This window comes from Narcine bancroftii, chromosome 13 (assembly GCF_036971445.1).
Source record: "Narcine bancroftii isolate sNarBan1 chromosome 13, sNarBan1.hap1, whole genome shotgun sequence".
Classification (NCBI taxonomy): domain Eukaryota; kingdom Metazoa; phylum Chordata; class Chondrichthyes; order Torpediniformes; family Narcinidae; genus Narcine; species Narcine bancroftii.
The window spans coordinates 87187426-87212128 of NC_091481.1; the positions used below are offsets into that span (position 1 = coordinate 87187426).

Sequence of the window (24703 nt, forward strand, 5' to 3'; positions counted from 1 at the left end):
CATTGGTCCCTTATCAGAATCTCAAGAATTTTGGAAGATCATAATCAACATTTGTTTGATTCGTAGATTTAGGCTTGAATGTTTGCCTTTGAATTTCTTATCTTCAAGCCGTAGAAAACAGTTATTCAAGTCTCTGCCTTTTGCTTACACTAAAATTACTCCCCAATTTCACCCTCTTCCTTTTTCCAAGGTTAGTAGCTCACATACAATCAAACTATTTTCTGTCTTTTTACTTATTCCTCACTGGACTCTGAAAATGTTCCCAATTTTCTGAACACTAAACTTATCAACTATTTTGGCCTTTTCTTTCAATTTATTATCATCTTTAATATCTCAAAGCTTCTCCAGTTATTTCAGTCTGTAGAATAGTTATCAACATACAATTTCCTTGCTTTTTCACTTAAAAATAACATTCACTTTGTTAAAAGGAATAAGCGAGAATCCAAACCTTGATGGCACATTTAGCTGCACAAAGCACCAAACAGTTCAGTGAGAGAACTTCATGTTTCTGCACCAGCACACCTTATTACAAGCACAGAAAATGACCATTCATGTAATCGAATCATTTAGTCATGGAGCAAGAAACTAAAAAAATGAAGCCCTCAGCCACTTGGTGAGCATGGACAAAACAGCTGTTTTATGTTGATCTCTTAAGTGGCTAATATTGGGTGAGGGCTCTACTGTAAAAAAAAAGGAATCTTAAATGTTGAATGTTCCCCTTCCAGAACCCGACTTAAAAGAGCAACATAAAATCAGCTAAAATGTGCTTAAGAGTAGAAAATGAAATACAATTTTACTACATACATTTTTTAAACAGATTTCAAATCTTTTTAATGCATTACCATCAGAATACTATTGTTGGAAGGAAGTTTTACACAGAAGGAAGACAGCACGAATGAACAGTACAAGATTTAGAAGGTACACGATGTTCCAACACCCCATGCAGCTTACCAAAGAGGGAGACTCTATGTCTGATCAAAGCTGCGAGTTTGCAGAAGATACTGAAGTAGAGAAACAATGAGGAAGAAAAGTGAGTAGATGCAAGAACAGACAGCAGCTAATATCACAAGAAAGGAATCAACAAGGAGAGAGCCTGAAGCAGATTAGACTCTATTCTCAAGTGGGGTTCAGACCCAAAAACTAAAAATGCTGGAAATACTCAACAGGTCAGGCCACTCCGTGGAAAGAGTCTAAGCTTAAGAAAGTCAAACTTTCTCTCCCAACAAATGGAGCCAGATTTCCAGCATTTTCTGTTTTTATTTTAGTCTTTCCAGCATCTCAGCTTTCTTTTGCTTTTTACTCAATTGAGACCTAGTTTCTTTTATTTGGATAGTATCAGTTCCTGGTAGATGGACAAAGGAACAACTTTAATCTCAACATTACACATCAGCCCAGCTGAAATCCACTTGTTTGGAAATAATTATTGCGAAGAAAAACTTATCGAGATGACAATACCTTTTCCCCTACTTGAATAACTCAAACTTTTGACACTTAAACCTGAAAAAACATGGAATATTTTATCTCAATGATTCCTTTTCCAAAATGCTCTGTACTACATTACATATATTATACATTTCTAATGTTTTTATTTTGTATTTCTTTTTTCTTGATGTATATTTACATCACATAATCCTTCAGCTCCTTTTCTACATGAGCCAAATGATCAGTCATCCCAAAATAGTAAGGATGGCATGTTTTATCTTGTCAAACTATCTTTGTTTCATCATGTTAGAACACTTGTACCATAAATGCCTGATCATCTCATGTGTACCACAACTAGATTATGTCAAAGTACTGCCAATAAATTTTTTTGTTCGTTTCAAGATTGTGAAAGTTAATTATTATATTGGATCATAGATTCTTTATTTTACCTTACTAATCAGTGGCTAAATGCACACATGCTGACCCATTCCAACACTAATTCATCTGTGTGTTTTATCAGTTAAAGAGCAGTTTTTATTAAGTCATGACACAGCTGGAGGCTGAAAGCAAGATGTGTGGGGGAGAATTGTGCCTTTTCTTTATTGAATTTGATAAGCACCTACTGTGGTTGAAGTAAAGGTGGAAGTATCTCAGGACAGCAGGAGGGATGCACAGCAGATACAAAGGAATGGTAAGAAGTGGCTGCACAAGGACTAATGGAGGAGGAAGCTCCATGATGTCATGTGATATGCCAAGGTTAGTGGCCTGACATGTGGAGCTGTACAATAATTATGCAGAGAGATAGACAGAGCTGCAACTCAAATTATTTCATATCTTGAAAAAACTATCTTATGAAGATGGTCTTTTGTTGCTCTTCATTACCTTGTTGATAAGTAAATAAATATTCACAGTTGCAAGTTGAGGAAAAATTGTTTCAAAAGTGCGGACAAGTTTTTTTTTGGTGGTCCCCAACTCACGCACACCAATCAAGTTGCCTGCTTGAGCAAATCTGATTTGCCTGCATTCAACTCTTGTCTCTCTAAACCTTACCTGTCCATTTCTAAATGTCTTTTACACTGCTTCTACCACTTTCCCTGTCAACTTATTCCATATACCAGCCACCATCTGTGTGAAAAAAGTTGCCCTCAGTTCCCTTTTCTAATATTTTTCCTTTCACCTTAAATCTTTGCTCCCTGATCCAAGATTACCTGTCCATAGAGAAAAAGATTGTGGCTATTCATCTGATCTGTCTTTCAAAGATTTAAATATCTTTATAAAGGTTATCCCTGCCTCCATTGCTCCAGGGAAATTTTCCTTGTAACTCAAGCTTTCCAGTCCTAGTAACGTGAATCTTCCTCACCCTTTCCACCTTAATGACATCTGTCGTTTTGCAATATGCCTAATATTCTAAATGTTGTTTCACCAACGTCTTGTACAGTTGTAATATGATAACCCAACCTCTGCACTCAATTCCTTGACTGATGACTCTCCGTATTTTATGGTTAGAATAGCTTGTGGAGGTTTAAGAGCCCAATAGCTGTGGAAACAAAAATGTTCTTAAACCCAGAGGTTCTGGACTTCAGGATTTTATATACCTCTCCATTGCAATAGCAAGGATCTCCAAATTTATTCTGCATCCCATTGCCAAACTGACATGCCTGTTCATGCCCTCATGTACTGCCTGGTTAAGGCCATTCATAAATTGGAGAGTGTAGAAGGCTGTCAAAGGATATAACATGATATACAGTAGATCCTTTGCAGATGTGGGCAGGGAAATGGTTAATGGAATTTAATCGAGACAAATGTGAGATGTTTCATTTGGAAGGTCAAATGAAATGGGAACATGTACAGTTAATGACAGGAATCATAAAAGCATTGTTCAGCAGAGGGATCTGGGAGTTCAGGCCTAGAGCTCATTAAATGTGGCCGCACAAGTAGATAAAGTGTTTCAAAAAAAGTGTATGGCATGGTATGCTTGATTTCATTGGGTGGGCCATTGAGTATAAAAATGAATAGAACTCTTTTCATTATTTATACCACGGTAGAAGCCAATTTGAGCTTTTAAATGCATGCTGCCCGAATACAGCCAAATTAACGTACAACCCATATGTTTTGGAGCGTGGTAAGAAACTGGAACACCTGGAGAAAACCCATGCAGATAAAGTGAGGACATACACTCCTTGAAAACAGCATCTAGTTTTGTGATTCAAGTGTCCAGAAAAGTGGAAGGATGCAGAAAGTAGCAAACATAATCCATTATAAATTCCAACCTCATCTTTGTGAGGCACAGCCTCAAGAAGACAGCCAGTATCATGAAGGGACCCCATCAACCTGGTCACAACCTCTTCTCACTGTTACCTTCAGGGAGAAGGTCCAAAAACCTGAAGGTTCAAGAACAGTTTCTTTTCAATGGCTATCAGGCTTTGTTACATGATTCATGGACTGTTCCCAAACCACTATCAACATTATAGTAATACCATTTTTTTCTTATACTATGGTAATTGTGAATATGTATTAATGATCTTTTGTATTTATTATCTCTTTTTAGTTTGATGTACACTATTGTAGTTGCTTTTTTTCATCGTGCCTGTTCAACTGAAGCAAGTAATAGTCTTGATGCATATGTACATCATACATTGTATGTGTCAATAAACTTATTATTGTTCCTGGACGCGATTCACTGATATTAAAAAGAAACACTGTTGGACCCTTCTACAGTCTCTCCTCAGTGAACTGCTGACATCACGACCGGGCAGTTGGACCCTGCAGAGGAGCGCTTTATTTCCGCTCTCCTGGGTCTGCATTGCCATTACAGCAGCGCCAAATCCTGATGCTAAATACCCACTTTCTATGACCCCAAGCATAAATTCCCTCCTCTGCCCTCGATGGGTCCTATTCTTGTCCTCATTATCCTCATGTTTTATGCCAATCCAAAATGCCTCTTTAATCCTGCTCAACAATAACATTTTATGGCCCCTTTTGACCTTCCTAATAGCCTATTTTAACTCTTTCCTGATTTGATATTCCTCAAGGATCCTGTCGGAATTTAGCTTCCTAAGCCTTTCAGAAACTTCCTTTTTCACTTTGACGGTATTCAAGACCCTTTCATCATCTGTATCTTCCTTTGTTATCCTTGTCACTCTTCCTTAGTGGAACATGCTTGAATTAGAAGTGGACTTTAATTAGCTGGTGTTTAAACAACTTCCAACGGTCACTTGTGGACTTGCTCAATTACAGCTGCTTCTAATTAACTCCACCGTGTTCTTGTTTAATAATCTCATTATTTACCTTCCCCCAATTTTGTAGGGTCCGGGCTTATGTTTTAAGAAAGTGATGACTAAAGATAAGAAATTGTGATCATTATTCCAAAATTTTCTCATCTGCCCAGGCTCATTTTTCAACAACTTCCCTTTCCCTTGTTGGACAATTAAGATATTGCTTTAAGAGCATAATGCATTATTGACAAACCCTTCAGGAGCGAGGAATAGCCTGCAAGTGGTGAGTGGACATCAGGCAGTTGATCCTGATGCTAAACTACCAGACCCCTCTGATTTTTTTTCTCAAACTCACTCTGTAAAAGTTTGTTTCAATTCTGTCTAATACTGTCATAATAAAATTAAATACTGAAGAACAGTAAATGTGAAGACATATTCACCAGTCAAAAATTAGACCAATCACATTAATGTGCTTTAAGGCATCAATGCCAATTTGCTCTTGTGGTGATCAATACCAGATTTTGCTTGATTATGATCCTGTATAATGTTTCAGGATGTTATATTAAGTTTGTTGCAGTGAAATCTCTCAAGATATTTCTTGTGAGGTCCAAGTGTTGCAGGCTTTGTAAATCCAGGCTTTGGTGAAAATGTGATCATTGCTAAGTTAAGGGCAAGGTAAGACCTTTCCTCTATTTCAAAAGGCAATCATGTCATTTAGTGGAGTGGTACGCACCTCCTGGCAGATCAGGAACAAGTCCGGAATCCCAGATGGACACATATGCAGGAAGTGTTGCCAAATGCAGCTCCTCTCACACTTTAATGATTGGTCGGAGTGTTAGTAGGACTAATTGAGGATTATCGAGAATGCAAAGAGTGTTCTATTCTGTTTGGCTAGTGATTACCAGTGGTGTTCCACAGGGGTCAGGGTGGGGCTGCTTCTTTTTAATGTTGTATATAAATGATTTGGATTGAAATAGATGACTTTGTGGCTAAATTTGCAGATGATACCAAAATAGGTGGTAGGGTGGGTGGTGCCGAGGATAGTGAAAGGCAGAGAGATGTTGACAGATGAGGAGAACGGGCAAAGATGTGGCAGATGAAATACAATGTTGGAAAGTGTACAGTCATGCACTTTGGTAGAGGATATCGACGGGGAGACTATTATTTATATGGGGAGAAAATTCAAAATTCTGAGGTGTAAAGAGACAAGTCCTTGTTCAGGATACCCTTAAGGTTAACCTCCAAGCTGAGTCATTGAACCACAGAACACTACAGCCCAGAAACAGACTAGAAAGGCCGAAGGAGCCTACGCTGAACTTTTTTTTGCCTAGTTCCACTCCTTAGCCCTCCATACCTATCCTATCCATGCACCTGTCCAAATTCTTCTTAAATGTTAAAATTAAGCCCACATTCATCACTTCAGCTGGTAGCTCGTTCCACACTCTCCCACCACTCTTGATGTTGGTATTCATTTCTAGAGGAATAGCATACAGGAGCAGGGATGTAACGTTGAGACTCTATAAAGCACTGGGGAGGCCTCACTTGGTGAACTTTGTACAGTTTGGGCACCTTATTTGAGAAAAGACGTGGTGCCGTTGAGATGGTTCAAAGAAGATTTAGTAGAACGATACCAGGAATGAAAAAGTTAGCATATGAAGAACGATTGTTGGCTCTTGGACTGTACTTGTTGAAATACAGAAGGACTGGGGAGGGCAGGGGTCGTCACAGAGGCATTTTGAAAGCTGAATGACCTGGACAGAGCAGATGTGGCAAGGATGTTTCCCATGGTAGGGCCACCAACATCCCAGCCAAGAGTTTGCTCATGCTACTCAAGTGGTTTTAAATAGGTTGTCAAGAGTGAGAGAGCGAGAAGAAAGGTCTGCTGGCTTGTCAGGTAAGAGGAGAATGGGTGGCTGAGAGCGAGAATTCAAAAATTAAAGGAAGTACTAAAGTAATAGTGAGAGCTGTTGAGTTTTGGGAGATTATAAAAGGAGGGTGGAGTCAAGCAGAACTGACATTTTAAAAGGGCCAATAGTGAAAGAGGCCAGTGTAAGAGTGGGGCATTGAGGCTTAGGCTTGGGAGGCTTAGGTGAGCAGTGGTGACAGGCCCACAGCAGGTAAGATAAGGGTGCAGCTCTTTTCAGTGATTTGTGAAGACAAGTTGGCATTGAGAACTTTCTAGTGCTTCTGTTCATGGCCGCACATGGTTAATGGCAGAACTCTTCACATGATGAGGAACAAGGGGATCTTGGGGTCCAAGTTCATAGATCCCTCATTGTTGTCAACCAAGATGATAGGGTGGTTAAGAAGGGTATAATGTGTTCATTAGTCAGGGAATTGAATCCAACAACTGTGAGGTAGTTTTGCAGCTCTGTAAAACCACATTGAAGAGTGTTGTGTCCAGTACTGTTGTACTGTTCTATGTTATAGCCTCAGCAAGCAAGATCCTTTCCTCTCTTTTTGTTCCAGAGTCTGGTTTTCTCTTCTCCCTATTACGTTGCATTAAATAACCAGTGGGTTCACTGGCAAAATAATCACCAGTCTTACCCACAAAGAACCCTAGAACATTACAGCAGAAAAAACAGGCTTAACTATCTTTATCCTAGTGTCAATGACCTGTACTGTCCATAGCCCTCCATATCCCTCCCACCCATGTTCCTGTCACCTGTCCTGGAGACATTTGTGTTTTGACAGCATTTGATAGTTCAAACAATCAAAGTAAGAGAGGACAAAATCTGCCAATTGTTGACCCTTTTGCAAATATTACTATTATAGTTGGATTGAGGTACAGTTTTGTGATGAAGTAAGTTGGTGTTAGTTGAGTCAATCAAATAATTGAAAGCAGGCAGGTAAGAGAGAGGGCAACTAAATAGGTCCTTTTCAGATTGGCCAGTTAATAGTGAGGCACCCTGGATATGCAACCTGGACCCTGGATATAACACCCAGTGACCTCTTGGAATCTTCCTCACATTATGCAACAATATGCATTGCTGATCTAAATAAAAGAATTGTATGCAATATCACTAAGTTTACAGGTGAAGAAGTGGCAGAGTGAGCTGTGAGGAAAATTCTGAGAGGCTACAGGGTGATACGGACAGATTAGGAGAGTGAGCAAGTGCATGGCAGATAGTGTAATGTGAACAAATGTAAGGTTATTCTCTTTGGTGGAAATAACAAGAGGGCAGGTTATCTGAATGGTGAATAATTAGGAAAAGGAGATGCATCAGGTCCTGGAAAGGGGTGGTTATGGTCATGGTGTATTGGTCATTGAAGTCTGGAGTCAGATACATTAAGTGAAGAAACCAAACAGCAAATTGGCCTTTATTATGAATGGTTTTAAATATGGAAACAGGGAGGTCTTACTGCAATTGTATCAGCTCTTGGTGAAGCCACACCTGGAGTACTGCATACAGTTTTAATCTCCTAATTTGGGGAGGGTCGTTCTTGCTTTCGAGAAGGTGCAGTGAATATTCACCAGACCAATTTCTAGGTCGGCTGGCCTGACTCATGAAGAAAGACTGCATAGGCGAGGGTTATACTCATTGGAATTTAGAAGAGTGAGTGGGGACTTCAATAAGATTTGTAATGAGACAAGTACTGACAGAAGTGGATAGGTGAGATGCAGAGCGGATGTTCCCAATGTTGGGGCAAGTCCAGGACAAAGTGTCACAGTCTAAAGATAATTGGTAAGTCACTTAGGCTGAGGAGAAACTTTTTCACACAAGTGGTGAACTTGTGAAACTCCCCACCACAGGAAGTTGTTGAGGCCAGTTTGTTTGATATATTCAAATGCGATGTGACCCTTATGGCTAAAGGGAGGGAAAGCAGGAATAGGGTACTGAAGACACACGATCAGTTATGATTTTATTGAATGGTGGGTGCAGGCTCAAAGGGCTGAATGGCCTTCTTCTATTTTCTATATTTTAATGTTTTTAAAAAAGCATACATTATTGCCTTCTCTATTCAACATTTTATAACCTTCACTGAAATAGACAACTGATGTATATAATTTGTTTTATTTCCTACATCACATACCTGGCTATCATTTCTTTTTCCTTATTTGAGGCATGTCCTCCACTGCCCAAAAGTTGAGCTGGGGTGGAAAGGAAGTATAAGCAATGGTTCTTGAAGTATTGATTTATCAATGGGAGCAAAATCTGAGAGCAAAAACACAAAAGGTTGAAGTTTCAGTTTGATCATATTTCCCATTCATTGCATGAACTTGCACATACACAGATTCCATGTCTTCACAGCATTCAAATATAATGCATTTATTTCAATAGTTAAAAAAGTTATCTCTATAAAACTTTACATTTAGATCTGATGGAACAGTTTCTGACAGACTGTTGTTTCACCTAAAATAGGCTGTGCAAAGTAGTTTAGAAAAAATACTTGAAGCATTAGTTTATACATTCAGAGAAAAAATAAATTATATTTACTACAGTCAGTCCCATTCCCAAGGTCATTTCCCATAACTCTGATTTTGTTTTCTCTCTTAACAATCTATTCAATTTCTTTTTGAAATCTGCTTCCAGAATCATTTGAGGCCCTATATTCCAGGATATAACTATGCACTACTTATGAAACAGATTTATTTTTCATTGGACATGTACATCTTCCAGTTTTCAATTATTTGGTGATGGAATACTCTTTCTCTTCTCACTCCCTTGATAACTCTCTGTGGTTTTGAACACCTCTGGTAAATCTTAGGGAAAACAATGCCAGCTTCTCCAAATTATACACTTAAATCTACAATTGGGACCATTCTAACAATTTTTTTCTGAACTGCACATTCTTTTTGTCATATTGTGACTAGAACTGATGCTACGCCAGTTTTGGCCAGAACAGTCTTTTACAGAGCTTCATCATTTTTATAAAGCACAGAAATCTATTTGCTTTTTTTTCCAAAAACACTCTCACTGTTCTGTGACCATTAAATATTGTGCATAATTGTCCATTCCTGCAGCAGCTTTTATAGTACGTTGCTTTTCTATTTTTCCTTCCAAAATAAATCACAAGACCTCTCTGCATTAAATTTCATTAACCATGCAAATTCCACATGCCTATTTTTGTACTCTTGAACTCTTATCACCATCTGAACTATATGTGTCATCTGCCATCGGAGAGCAGCAGCGATCATCAAGGATCCACACCCCCCCAGCACACGCTCTGTTCCCGCTGCTGCCATCAGGAAAGAGGTATCGGGGCTGCAAGACTTGCACCAGCAGGTTCAGGAACAGCTGCTCCACCATTAGACTCCTCAACAACAAACTCAATCAGGCACTTATTCATGGACTCTTCCTTGTGCACTTTATTGATTTTCTTTTTTCCTCTCTGTATTGCACAGTTTATTTACATTTGTTATTTAAGTTTTTTTAAACATGTATACGCTGTGTAGTTTTTGTTTTACAGTACTACTAAATGGTAATTCTGCCTCGCCTATAGGAAAAAGAATCTTATCATTGTATATGATGTCGTATATGTACTCTGACAATAAATCTCAAAGCTACAAATTAAGGAAAATGTGGTCTCAAACTGTCCCATTAGAATATCACTGAATGCTTTCTTCCAACTCAATAAACTCTGTTACTTTTTAAAATAAAGGGTGAAAGACCCATTTCAAGTTGTCTCAGATGTTGGCTTCTTTAGAGTCATGTTCCTCACCTACAAGATTGTCTCCATCTGTTTTGTGAGATGAACCAGAAATCCACTTGTCAGATCAAACATGTCTATCAGGGTGCACAATAAATGTTGAACTTTCCTGCAACTCCAGTTAAACCCTCTCACTCTCATTCCCGAAAGAATATAAAGATTGACTGGTCCATTTCCTATCGTCTCTCAGACAATCTCATATGCACGCTATCACCATTCTTACTTTTCGTTGGGCTTAAAATCAAATGTCTTTTGAAAGTTTAGAAACATTGCTGCAATGACATTGCCCTTGAACATTGAGTTTCAAATTCACAAAAATAAATCTACTGATTATACTCAAGAGTTTGATTACATGGTACATTTAGGCATCACTGGTACACAGGCTGGAAGGCTTGTGTGGGCTGTATCTATAAATTTAAAAAAAAAATTCCACTTTGGCTGCAATTAGGGAAGCAACAATCAGGAATGGAGTGAAAATTGTACACTTCGATTCAATATCATTTGCAATCAGCCACACCAGCAGTTATTGCTTCAGAATGCAGTATTAAAACATTTTTGCAGTTAGTGTAATGCTATTACAGTGCCAGTGACCAGAGTTTGAATCTAGCACTGACTGTAAGGAGTTTGGACGTTCTCCCCATGTCTGTGTGCGTTTCCTCTGGGTGCTCCTGTTTCCTCCCACCCTTCAAAATCTTTGATGGTTGCAGATTAATTGGGGTATTTGGGTGACATAGGTTTGGGGCCTGGAAGTGCCTTTTATCATGCTCTATGTCTAAATTAAAAGCTATTCATTGACACTTTAGACAGTGGGAACCCAATGCAGTTTTATTAATACTTTTCAAAATAGGTTAATCAGTTTAATTCCACCATGTGTGAGTAACTTAATTGTAGAAATAAATAGATATTAAAGTCATTCTGAATTACAAAAAAATACAGAGAGCTGTATTTCAAAACATTTTGGTTATTTCAGTTACCTAAATTGCTTTTAGAGTTAAACATAGCGATAAGTTAGCACACCAAAAAAAGGGTGAAATCCAATGTCTATGCATATAGTTAGCTAGAAGTTATGTTTAAATTTTATTTGCTTCACTTATGGTTTTTAGACTGTAATGTCGGGAAAAATCACAGAAAAAATTAACACAATTACTGCCGGTGCGGTCATTCACACTCGGTGCCTTTTTAGACTGCAAGTACCCAGGTGCACAAATAGTTGGGTGTCGAGGGGATGACCATCAACTAATTTTTCCAGTACAATTTACACTGCCGGCTTCCTCCAAAAGGTTTTTAAAAATATTTTATTGATGATTTTCCAAACTTAAACTCAACCAGTTACCATCATCATCAGTGTCAACGTTAATAGTATCAGCGTTGGCGACAGTTTCGCTTTCTCCAAAACGTTGTAGGGGTTCTGCAGAATCAATCTCGGTGCAGGAACTGACTCAAAATCCTTGCACATTCCTGTTAGACTACCCATGTTGCGGCAAAATGCCTCGATTGTGCCATTACATGCCTGCAGTCCATAAAACCCTAATTGTTGCACGATGATATGAAACTACAATTGAATCATAATTTGGCCATAACATCTGAAAGTGTATCTGGAGAGCAGACAAGGCCATGAAAGCTGATGTGCAGTTTACATCTTTAGGTGTCAAACTTTATACAGTATTTCTAGCTGTTGATGAGTCGCAATAAATCTTATGATATGGATCTGCCTTGTTATTACCATTACAATTATGTTTACACAAAACCATGACCTTTCCTGTGAATAGGAGACTGGTTGGGGTAGTCTAATGCCATACAACTCCAGTCATTTCATAATGAACCAATCTAAAAACACAAGTTGTTGCACACAGTCCCAGAAACCATTATACAGTATCTCGAGAAATGAACATGACCCAATTGCAATGTGAGAGCCAAACCTGAGACACTGAAGAATCAAGGAAGCAAATGTTATTGATTTTTAAAAAAATCGTTCAGTCACAATACATTCAAGCTTTCAAGGATTTCCACATCAACTGTAAACTTAAACAAGAAGATTTACTTTCAGGTGTAAAATTCAATTGTTCACAACTTCTCCACCTAGACTAATTAAAGCTGTAATCAACTTTGATTAGGAAAGCTCCCACACTCACCTTGACAAAGAACTTGATCTCCTGTTCATGAGGGGATTTCTCAACTCTTCCACTGCTCACAACAGCCTCTATATTATTGAAAAAGGAAAGATAAGATTGGAGGGATATTTTTCCCTGACAAAACAAAAATGTAGGGCTTGAATAGCAGTTATATCTCAGTTATATCAAAATGATGGATTAAAAAAACACCACTGACATTTTCAAAATGTAGTTCTCCAAACAACAGAGAATAAACCAAATCACAGACTAACAATTATTAAATATTATGCAGACCTTTTATACAAATATCTTGAAGTATATTTACCCACACAATTCTTATAAGTCTATACAATTGAGTGTACTTTTGAATCACTCACCCCGAAAGTTCAGCAAAAGATGCATTTTCAGATTTGTGAATTAAAATATTTACCTTTAAATATATTCTTAACATCTTTCCAAATGAACAAAATAAGATTCCATAACAGAATCCTATAGGTCACCACGACCCACTGGCAGCTGCCCAGGCAGAAACAAACTTTTATTTGAATAGGTTTCTTACATTTAAATGTATTCTTTTCTTCTGACAACACAGAACATTGCAGCACTGTTAAGGCTTCCACCCACGATGTGCTGACCTATGTAAACCTAAATTAGTTTTGGTGCTAATAGGTTCTGGCCTGAAGTTCAAACAGTGGCCTCCAAATAATAACACTAAAATGGTAAAATAGATCATTTGGGTGATTAGCTCCATTATTCCTTCATTAAAATGACAGGGGCATTAATTTGTATATGCACAGTGCTTTGCTGAAGTGTTTGCTTCTTGTTGGAATGTGAGTTTTAGATTCAGTTTCTATTGCAACAGCATTACTGTGGTACATGTTGCTGATGTAATGATGTAGGAAATGATGCCAGAAAAATTGTATGGAAGTGAGCTTTGAACTGCAAATTTAGGGCTCAATTTTGCAAGGTGCAGGCGTATCTCTGGAAACTGGCATAAGTATGTTAAAACTGCATGCAGTTCTGATTTCCTTATTTGGGAAAACTTACAGTGGCTTTGGAGGCGGAGCAGGGGAAGTTCACCAGGTTGATTCTGGAGATGAGGAGGTTAGTCTATGAGGAGAGATTGAGTCATGTGGAATTATACTAGTTGGAATTCAGAAGAAAGAGAGGTAATCTTACAGAAACATATGTTATGAAAGGAATAGATGGGAGAGGCAAGAAAGTTGTTTCCACAGGTGAGATCATAACTAGGAGATCCTAAATCTTAAGATTCAGAAGAGATTTAGGACAGAGATGAGAAGGAACTACTTTTACCAGGGATTAATGAATCTGTGGAATTCGCTGATTCAGGAATTCTCTGTCCCATAAACAGTAGAGGCTGGCTTATTAAATATATTGAAGACACAGCAAGATTTTTGAATAGTAAGGGAATTAAGGGTGATGGGGAAAAGGCAAGTAGGTGAAGCTGAGCCCACAGCCAGATCAACCATAGACTTGTTGAATGGTGGAGTAAGCTTGGTGGAGCAGTCCACCTACTTCTGCTCCCATTTCTTATGTTCTTAGAACATGCACAAAATTTATGTCTCTCAAGCAACTTTCCTATCTGTGCTACTTTCTTATATGAAAGACAACAGAATAGATATCCATGAAAGTTTGTGATTTGGCTTTTATTCTCTCTATTTGTATGAAAAAAATGACACAAACGTTTTCCTATGCACATCTTCCAGAAGGCCTTTGATAAGGTACCGCACGGGAGTCTAGTGGGCAAGATCAGGGAGCGTGGTATTGGAGGTAAGGTGCTGACATGGATAGGAAATTGGTTAAGAGATAGGAAACAAAGGGTTGGAGTAAATGGGTCTTTTTCAGAATGGCAGCATGTGACGAGTGGAGTGCCTCAGGGGTCGGTGTTGGGTCCTCAGTTGTTTGTAATTTATGTTAATGATTTGGATGAGGGGATTATAAATAACATGAGCAAATTTGCAGATGACACTAAACTGGGTGGCGGTGTGGGGTGTGAGGAGGATGTAAGGAAAATGCAGAGGGACTTGGACAGGCTGGAGGAGTGGGCGGCTAAATGGAAGATGAATTTCAATGTGAACAAATGTGAGGTTATTCATTTTGGGGGAAGTAATAGGAAAGCTGAGTATTATTTAAATGGAGACAAGCTAGGGAGTGGGGAAGTGCAAATGGATCTGGGTGTACTTGTTCACCGGTCACTGAAGGCAAGCATGCAGGTTCAGAAAGCTGTGAAGAAGGCAAATGGAACGTTGGCTTTCATAAAGAGGGGATTGGAGTATAGGAACAGAGATGCCCTTCTGCAGTTGTACAGGGCCCTGGTGAGACCCCACCTGGAGTATTGCGTCCAGTTCTGGTCTCCAAACTTGAGGAAGGACATACTAGCTATAGCGCAGATTTACAAGGTTAGTTCCAGGGATGGCAGGGTTGTCATATGCAGCAAGGCTAGAAAAACTGGACTTGTATCCATTGGAGTTTAGAAGGATGAGGGGGGACATGATTGAGGTATACAAAATCATCAGGGGGATAGACAAGGTGAAGTCTGATTACTTGTTCCCAATGATGGGGGAGACGAGGACTAGAGGGCATAGTTTAAGAATACAGGGTAGGCCCTTTAGGACAGAGATGAGAAAGCATTTTTTTACCCAGAGAAGTGTGAATCTGTGGAATGCTCTGCCACAGAGGGTGGTAGAGGCGGATTCGCTGACTATGTTCAAAAGAGAGTTAGATAAGACTCTTGTGGGTAACGGAGTTAAGGGTTATGGGGATAAGGCTGGAAAGGGGTACTGATGGTAATGATCAGCCATGATCTAAAATGGCGGTGCTGGCCTGACGGGCCAAATGGCCTACTCCAGCTCCTATTGTCTATTGTCAAAGAATTCCGGGTTTATCTCCATTTTCTCCACAAATTTGCACACTTATTTTCATTTCTTTAATTTCCAACACTTACATATTGATTGGGTGTGATAATGTAATGGGGGGGGGGCGTATTATACTGACTGCTTGCTATTGGCTATGGCTGTCGAGATACTCCACCCTACTGGTATAAGAGATGGAGAACGTTTCCCACTGGCCAGTTTAGTGGTCGCATTTCATCTGTTAATAAAAGCCCAGTATTGGAACGATACTTGACTAGTCTTTGTCTACGGCATATCGTAGGGAACTTTAACATTTCCCATAATTTTTTATATTTTTCCTCTTCCCCATGAATCTGAAGAGTGGGGCTGCTCTGGTGAAAATTCAGAAACAATTCCCCAGGATGTTACTTTGATTCCAATGAAGGACAGGAACCCAACAGAAGTGTAAACATGATTATTCTTTCAACAGTAAAGTTTTCCCACAGCAGAGTGCGGAGTTAAGGTTTATATGGCATAGAAGAAATTGTTTTTTTTACTCTTGGGTTGATGGGAATTTGGTGTGCACGGCCTGAAAGGGGAGTAGAGGCAGAGACTCACAATGTTGAGGCATTTTGATTTCAAGGAAAGATGGGTCTTTCAGCCCGTGATTTTCATGATGGTTGGGTTGAGAACAGAAGACTCTCAGCAGTGTCCACATCCCAAATTAACATTTGTTATATATATGAATACGTTGTTGCATCACTTATACCTATGTGTAAAACAAACTCTTGAGCTATGTCCAACCACTGCAACAATTTCTTCAGAAAACCATATGCAAATCTCTTCTCGATTGAGGATGTGTCCAATTCCATATCCTTCATTCCCCTATAAAAGAATGTAAAAAATGATTCTATAAAGTGCAATGATGATCTTTTGAGATACAACAGACCACAGTTTGGGAGGCACAAATCTATTCCAGTTCAAATCCCACGCAGTCAGTAAGGAGTTTGTACGTTCCGTCCGTGTCTGTGTGGGATCTCCCCAGGGATCCAGTGTCCTCCCACCCATCAAAAATGTACGAGGTTTGTCGTTTAACTGGTATAACTGGGCAGCACAGGCTGGTGGGCTGGAATGGCCTGTTATGGACAGAACAGATTTCCTCTGGAGTGCAGGAAGTTGATGAGTGACCTGACAGCGACATAAAATCATTAAGGGGCAATTAAAGGATTGACAGGTACACACCAGGTGTTTAAGGTGAGGGGAGGACGTTTAAGGGAGGCTTTCTCCAACACAGACTAATAGGTGCCTGGATTGGGCTGCTAGAAGGAGTGGAGGAAGCCGATATAGGAGTGGGAAGCTACTAGATTGACCCATGAATATGAAGGGAATGGAGGGATATCTATCCTGGGGCCTCCACTTCGATGCAATCACTAGTGGCTATACTTAGTGACGAGTCTGAGGAGATTTTGTATGTCACCGACAGTTCTCGGAATTTTCCACAGATGTACTGTGGAGAGCATTCTGGCTGGTTAGATCACTGACTGGAATGGAGGCACTAACTCTCAGGACAAGTATAAACTCCAGAGGGTTGTTAACTTGATCTGCAACATCAAAGGCCCCGGACTTTACTCCATCAAGGACATCTACATAAGGCCGTATCTTAAAAAAGCCTCTTTCCTCAAAGACACCACCACCCAGACCATGCCCTCTTCACTGCTATCATCAGGAGAAAAGGTACAGGAGCCAAAAGACGAGCACTCAATGCCACAAGGACAGCTTCTTCCCTACTGTCGTCAGATTCCTAAAAAAATCAATGAACCAAAGACACTGCCTTACTTTTTGCGCACTACTATTTTATTTGATGTAGTGATGTTGTGCGGTGGTTGTAATATGAACGTTTACACTGTGACGCTGCTGCAAAACATCGAATTTCATGACGTGTTCATGTCAAAAAATTCTGATTCTGATGTGCAAGCAACTGAGTTTTTTGTTTAATTTGGACATCATGTACGGCACAGACAGGTGGGCCAAAGGGCTGGTTCCTGTGCTATACTGTTCCACATTCAATAAATCACTTACTAAATGGTCACTGCTGCTTAAGTCAGTGATCTTCCAGCAGGTGAACCCACAAATAACAACTAGTCCAGATGTCCCGGGTCACGTCCTGAGAATATGAACAGATTAATTGGCGGACGTATTCATTGACATCTTCAATCAACAGGGCAAAATCCCCACTTGCATCTAGAAGGTCACTGCCATTCCAGTACAGATGAAAAGCAGAATAATGAGTCTAGATGACTACTGATCCGGTAGCTCTGAGGTCCACCAGCGTGAAATACTTTGAAAAGCTGCTCATGGTTCACATCAACTGTTGTATACCTGCCAGCTTTGATCCACTTAAATCTGCCTACCAGCCAAACAAATCCATAGAAAATGCCTTTTTCCTGGATCTCCTCTTGGCCTTTGGAAATTTGGATGCCAAGGACACCTTTGTTCAGCTCTGCCTTTAATACCATAGTCCCCAAACTTTCAGATCTAGGCATCTGCACCATTCTCTGCTCTTAGATCCTGACAGACTACAATCAGTGAAGATAGGTAGCAACACTCCTTCACAACCACACCAAACACCAACACTCCTCAAAGCTATGTACGCAGTCCTCTTATTAGACTCTGTCTATGACATCACACTAATGGACAGAATACAGGAAAGAGACAAAGTCTAATGGCATGGTGCAAAATAACAACTTCTCTCACGTCATTACTAAGATGAAGGAGATGATCACTGACTTCAGGAGAAGGGGCAGAGACAAACCCACATCCACGTTAATGGTGCTGAAGTCGAAAGAGTAGATAGTTTCAAGTTCTTAGGAATGAACATCTCCAGTTACCTGATCTGGGACAAGCACGTTGACATGAAAGTCAAGAAGACTAAAGTAGCTTAGCAAGTCTCCCTGGCCCATTAACAGCATACTTGCTGGATGCATCTCTGCTCAAGATAGGAAGAAGTTACAGAAGGGAGTGAATGCAGTTTCAAACTTCCCTCCTCTTCTTGGACTCCATCTGCATCTCCCACTGCCTCAGAAAGGCAGCCAACATACTGAAGGATCCATCATATCACAGGCAACTCTCTTCTCCCTCTTTACATCAGGTAGAAAGGTTAAAAGTGCGCACAACAGACTAAAAGACAATTTCTTCCCTGCAGCCATTTGGCTCCTCAATAAACTCCATAAGTGCCATAATGCTGCCATTAATTGATCTTCCTGTCCTTGTATTCCCTTATTCTGTAAATTGTGCTCTTTATATGGTGTTTGAATGTTTGAGATAACCTGTTCGTCTGTTCACAGTAAAACCACTGTTCTTTGTATTTTGTGACAAATAAACTCAAAGAAGCTTAAAGAGGAAAAGAGGAAACTAGTTCTGCCCTTCATAACAATGAAATTATGCATTGAGCTTCAATATTCAAGAATATTATGTGAGCTTGATCATATGTTGGAGTGTCTACAAGTAGGCTGTTTGTACACCAGGGATACCTTGTATTCCTAATACTATATTAATTTATATATTATTAGATCATACAGAGAGAGAACTATACAAGTAAATAAGGTTTAAACTGAGCAAATAAATGTACCTAGTTACAGCATATCCGTGCATCTGCAAGAACTTCAGCAATTCGTAACCTTTCTCCCTGTCCCGAGCTTTCTCTTTAGCAGTCAATGTATCATACGGCACCAAAAGTGGATGTGTTCCACCACCTAATTAAAAACAAATGGAGAAAGCCAAACATGGAAACCAGAAGAAGTGGGATATAAAATAACTATCAATAGGAATCAAGTTGAAAAACACGGAACAAAACACTGAAATCAATTAATTAAAAGACTATGGATGAGCAAAGGAAAAAGGGTAAAATTGGTCTTTGATTCCTTATGCATTCAGCCAATATATTAGCAACAATGGCTTATTTTCTGCTTCCAAACTTCTTATCTATTTATGTTGACTGGAGCAATCAAGGATAAATCTCAATGTAATGCAATAAGTCTGGCATTCTTTTGAAATCTGACTCTGAGCAAAAATTGCATTGGAAGAAAATATATGGTCAGGTTTCTTAAAAAAAAACACTGTGTAAAAATAAGTTAGCAAATAGTTACAAAGTTGGGTTACATCTTATGGAAAAGGAAACTTGAAAAGGAGTGTCAGAAAGCAGTAAAAAAGAAAGTGAAGAGGATTACACTAGGAATTGTTACGAGTCCAAAGGACCCCAAAACCCAGCAGCAATAGACATTCACCAAGACAAGTGGTTTTTAAAACAGAAGTTGTTTTTAATCAACTTTAAACATGAAAATAGAATGAAACTTTAACTTAACTCTATACTTAACCCAAATGAACCCCCTTCTAATTCTCAACGCACGTGTATATAATGTGTGTAAATTGAAGAAAAGTTATTTGGTTCACAGTTCAATCTTGCTTCTCCTTCTTCCAAGTTCTCTGGATGCAGGCAATTCTTACACTGTGCATAGAATTCAACAGGTTTAAAGTTCACCAGGCTTTGGTACTTGAAAGGTAAATGTTTACTGCTCAGGAAGGTTCTTGTAGGGTTTGCAGAGAGAGAGAGATTTGTTGCTCCAGGATTTCCACAACTGAGGTACCACCATTAGTCACCTCAATGTCTCGCTGATGAAACTTACCCCATCAGGGTTTTCCAGATGGTAACCTCTTTCTTCCAGGTTATGACAGAGCTCCTTCTGTTTCTCTTATTCCAAGAGAAATATCAGACAGATGTTCTGGCCATCCACAGCTATTGGAACTTTTCATCAGTTTCAACCAGCTCTTCCTGGCTTGCACTGTTCAGTTCCTTTAGTGCCACACACACACAAGCTGACTGAGAGGGCTTCTTACTTCTCTCTCTCTCTCTAACTGAAACTTCCAGCCAAACCATGTGATTCACTCACTTTCAAAACCCCCAACTTCTTCGCAAACAACAAGAGTTCTTTCTTCTGCTCAAGCTGTTGTTAGATTAACAAAACTCAGGTGTGACCTTCCTGTAAGCACCCTGCAGAAAGGTACTTGTAGCTATCCTGGCTCCAGATCATTCATTTTATGACATTAGTTCAATTAATACCTACTTGTGAAAGGTGTTCACATTCTCCAGAGATCTTCAGTATTTCAAATAAGATCTGTTTAAAAATGTGTGTAGGTATGTAACCTACTCTAAATCTACCAAATTCTCCCCAAATTATTTATCATTACAGAATAAAAACAACAATGTGTGAAAAGAAAGTCCTAAATTCTGTACTGTTCAGGAATTGGGTCGGTCTGGATTTTTGGATTTTCCAGATTCTTGGGCAGTACTTTTAATATTCAAATTTTAGGAGGAATAAAGAAGAGATGAACAGGTAAATGTTGATAGTTTGTTCATGAGCAATTACAATATGCTTCATTTATTAAAGCAAACATCTTTAACGAAAAATAAAGTCAACACTTGATAAAAATGTAAACAATTTTTTCACTACAGAAAATGTGTAATGCTTGAAAATATGTTTAAAATGAACATTGTAAAAGAAAAGCATAGCATACAAATGAATTTGTTTGTGATAAGATTATCTGTATTAAACGTGGTTGCTTGTTGTTGCATCTGTGGCACTTATGCAAGCACATAAAAGTCCACTAAATTTTGAGTTTGAGAGTCCAGATTCGCGCATAATCCAGATGTTCTGCATCGGATTTTATTGTTTGTACAATCAGAGCAAAAATCGCAGAGGAAGGGAAGGGTATTTAACAAAGGTTGTCAGAGAAGCTGAATGAGAGATGAAATGAATCAAGGATAATGGGGAAATTAATAGAGAGCACACCTCGAGTCACGTGTTCCTGGCAGGAGGTTGGCAGGGAAAATCCCATAAAAACATGAATGTTCACTGTAAATGGAATTTAAATGACCTTGCTGATGTAACAGTGTGCAGCAAACTGGGACGTCACAGAGGTGAGTCTCGACCTGAAATGCTAACTCCTCCTTTCCCTCCACAGATGCTACTGATCTCCCGAGTTCCTCCAGGAATTTAGCAAAAATTGTTCTGTGAGTGAATAAACATCGAGATGGAAAATCTTACTGAAAATTAATTTACGCCTAATGAATCATTGTTGACTTTATCTGGAGGAGTTTTATACATGACAAAGTGGTGCAAAGGCATCCGAATCAAATTTAATGATGGGCAGTTAATATGAGTATTGTTTCACTTCAGGGCAAGTCAATTTTTAATTGTACAGTAACAGTTAGTTTGAATAGGAGACAAGGAATTCTTCGGCCATGAAGTATGAATTGTAATGAAGAATTACAGAAGCATGAAGTGGAAGATGATGCATAATATAATGAGCTGAACAGAATTAACTGAACAAAATTGTGACTGTGCTAGAAAATGTAACATGTATGGAAATTATTGTATGTGAGGCAAATGCAAACAGGTTTTTTCCATCAAGGTTGAGTTCGGCAAAAACTTGAGGAAACCAAGCTAGAAGAGGTAAAATTACATACATATAGGAGGACAGAAGCTGGGAGAAAGGCCAGAAAGTGTGAGAGCTGGAAGATATAGGTACAGGGAGAAACCATTAGGAAGTGGGGTGGAGAAAGAAAACAAATTCAAATCTCGGTCAAGAAAAGATGGAAAGAGTGGATTCAGATTTTTTTGGGGAGGGGTGGGATAAGGTTTACTTAAAATTAGAAAAATCAATGCTCATGCCTGAAGGCTGTACAGAAGGAATGTGATGTGTTGTCCTCTGCTTTACATGGAGCCTTGCCTTTGACAATGGATGAGGCCAAGGACATGAAATTGCAGAGATGGTTGGGGAATTAAATGGTTGGCTGCAGGAAGCTCAAGTTTAGACCCACAAACTTTGTTAGGCAAAGTGGTCCCCCAAACTGCATTTGGCCACACCGAGGACGCCAAGTGCAGTAGATTCAGTGGGATGGTGTGCACGTAAAGTTCTGGCTGTCCTGGAAGATCTATTTGTGGCCCTGGATGGAGACGAGGAGTGAGGTTTTACACTTCCTGTGGCTATAGCAGTAAGTGCCTAATGGGGGCGATGACTGGGTGGGGAGGGAAGAGTAGATGAAGGAGAATCAGTGAAACATATCCTTGTGAAAAGTGGAGCATATAATCCCACCTTTGGCCTGCAACTCCAGTTTCTTCTTACGACCCCATGTGTTGTGGTAGTTTTCAGCAAGTTGTTCTGCCATTGACTGCAAAATACAAGGGAGCATATTGGACAACAAAAAGAAGCTAACTTTTTAAAGGATGGATGTGATCAGCTGCAAGAAACATTTCAAAAGGCAATTCAGAGGACTTGGAAAAGGATAATAATGAAGAATATGTACACTGAGACATGAACCATGAGCAGTCAAAGCTCGAAGTGAGCTCTTGAAAGCACTGCAGAAAAATTCTACGTTACACCCTGTTAAACTTCAATGCGACAATTCAAATGTAACTAACCATCTTTTTAGACCAGTTGGAATATTTGAACAACTTAACTCAGGCAAGGCTCAGCAAGTGGTTCTCTGCCATCTGTCAAATGTAATTACCCTGCAGCAAATTCTTAAAAGACTTTCAGCGTCAAGTGATTGGGCATAAGGTTGCTGCAGCCCGTGAATTACCACCATTATCGTTTCACTGCAGTTGAATATAATTTGCAGGGGAGTTTGCACAAACTGCCTGGAATCAGTAAGAACGCCAGTATCCAAGCACATAAACAAGTGCATTACGTTCAGCAAAATATACGATATATTGGTAGAATTTTGTGGATCAATTTTTAGGGTAAGATTGAAGTAGTTGACTATTACACACACATTCTACTTATGACCGCAGTACGTACTGGTGTTATTTGGGGTGTCAGATCTCAGATGGGTGGGCATGCGGCTGGAACCAGGAGGCAGGTCCATGTTTGGGCCGTCGGGAGCTCGGATGGGTTGCTGACTGGGGCCAAAAGTATGGGGGAGGGGTGTTGTCAAATTGTATACAAGATATATGGGAAAAAAAAAATTTTAGGCCAAAAATTGGGGTGGGGGGGGGGTCAACTTTTACATGGCATTGACTATTACATGCATATATAGGCAGAAACAAGCTGGGCTGCATACCTGCAACTCACGAGACAAAGTCATGTTCAACAGTTCAGGTGGCTGGGGATTGTAACCATGGGTAGGGTCGTAGACTGCCTGCAAATCAATAAAGGGTAAAATGAATTAGGAAAAAAAGCTGACCCCATTGTAAAACCAAAATCCTTTGGAAAGCTCATAAAGAATAGAAATTTGATGATGAGGTTGAGAGGGTTGTTTATAATGTGTTCTCCTTCTGTGTTTACAGATGACTTTGTTATGCTTCCATCAAACGGGCTCAAAATATTCAGTCCCTCACGAGTGCTCCTCTTCCATTTTAAATGAACATAAAGTCAGAGTTTACAGCACAGAAAAACACCTTCCACCAACTGTGTCCTTTCTGTCCATCGAGGGCCATTTATACCAATCTCACTTTTCAACACTGGCTTTCTATGCTTATCCAGGTCATATAGATGCGGATTACAGATTTAATATCAAAGAGAATATACATGACATTAAAAACCTTCAGATTCTTTTTCCTGTGGACCAAGCAGAATTACCACTTTTTGAATGTTGTGAGAGTCTCTGACTCCACCAACCACTGAGGTAATGGATTCTGGAATTTAATTATCCAGCAAATTACTTCAGAACTTCCTTCTCCTGAACTTAAATCTCTGCCTATAGTTTTATAATCTTTGCTCAGGAAAAATATCATACTGTAGCAGTTCACTGGAGGCTTAATCGAACCGGCTTGGTAGGTTCCGAGTGACGTCATGACGTCTCAGTGCAATGATGTCATTTGGAACGCGCGGGGTTTTAAAAAGCTGCGTGTGACTGTTTAAGTTAACGACTTTTAATAAACTTTGACTCAACTACGTCTGATAATTTGCTCGTTCTTCATTTCAAACTACACTACAGTTGCTACATTGGTGACCATGACGGCCCAAATGGATTTTGGATCCAACATGGACAACGCAGCAGCTTCGCTCAAAGTGCCGGTCCCTTGGACCACTACAGTTGAAGTTTGGTTCGGGCAGGCTGAGGTGCAGTTCCACATTCGCAAGATAGAATTGGACTCCACTAAGTACTATCATGTGGAAAGTGCCCTTAACCAGGACATGGGCAGTTCAGTAATGGATTTCCTTTGGGACCCACCAGCTCTTGGCAAGTACGAAGCCCTAAAAGATATCCTTCTCCGGATTTAAAGTCGCTCACAATGTGATCAAGCTGCATGGCTCCTCTGTATAAATAGCCTTTGGAGTTAATGAACAACATGTCAGCACTGGCAGACAGCCATAGTACTTGATCTTCGAGCAGTTGTTTTTAAGAGTGTATGCCAGAAGACCTCTGCCTCACGTTGGCTGACGAGGACTT

General features: G+C 39.6%; 1 protein-coding gene across 11 annotated transcripts in view; it reads right to left on the bottom strand.

The window, feature by feature from the left end:
* LOC138748799 (ryanodine receptor 1-like) overlaps window positions 1-24703 on the bottom strand; it is a 394433-nt gene that overhangs the window by 153637 nt on the left and 216093 nt on the right. For all 11 annotated transcript variants that reach the window (XM_069909562.1, XM_069909560.1, XM_069909558.1 and 8 more), the window contains 7 exons: window positions 23372-23449; window positions 22405-22480; window positions 18881-19004; window positions 16022-16137; window positions 12422-12489; window positions 8673-8794; window positions 952-1001 (listed from right to left, as the gene is read on the bottom strand). In XM_069909562.1, coding sequence (XP_069765663.1) covers window positions 952-1001; window positions 8673-8794; window positions 12422-12489; window positions 16022-16137; window positions 18881-19004; window positions 22405-22480; window positions 23372-23449 — 634 coding nt within the window. The remainder of the gene's footprint in view (window positions 1-951; window positions 1002-8672; window positions 8795-12421; window positions 12490-16021; window positions 16138-18880; window positions 19005-22404; window positions 22481-23371; window positions 23450-24703) is intronic.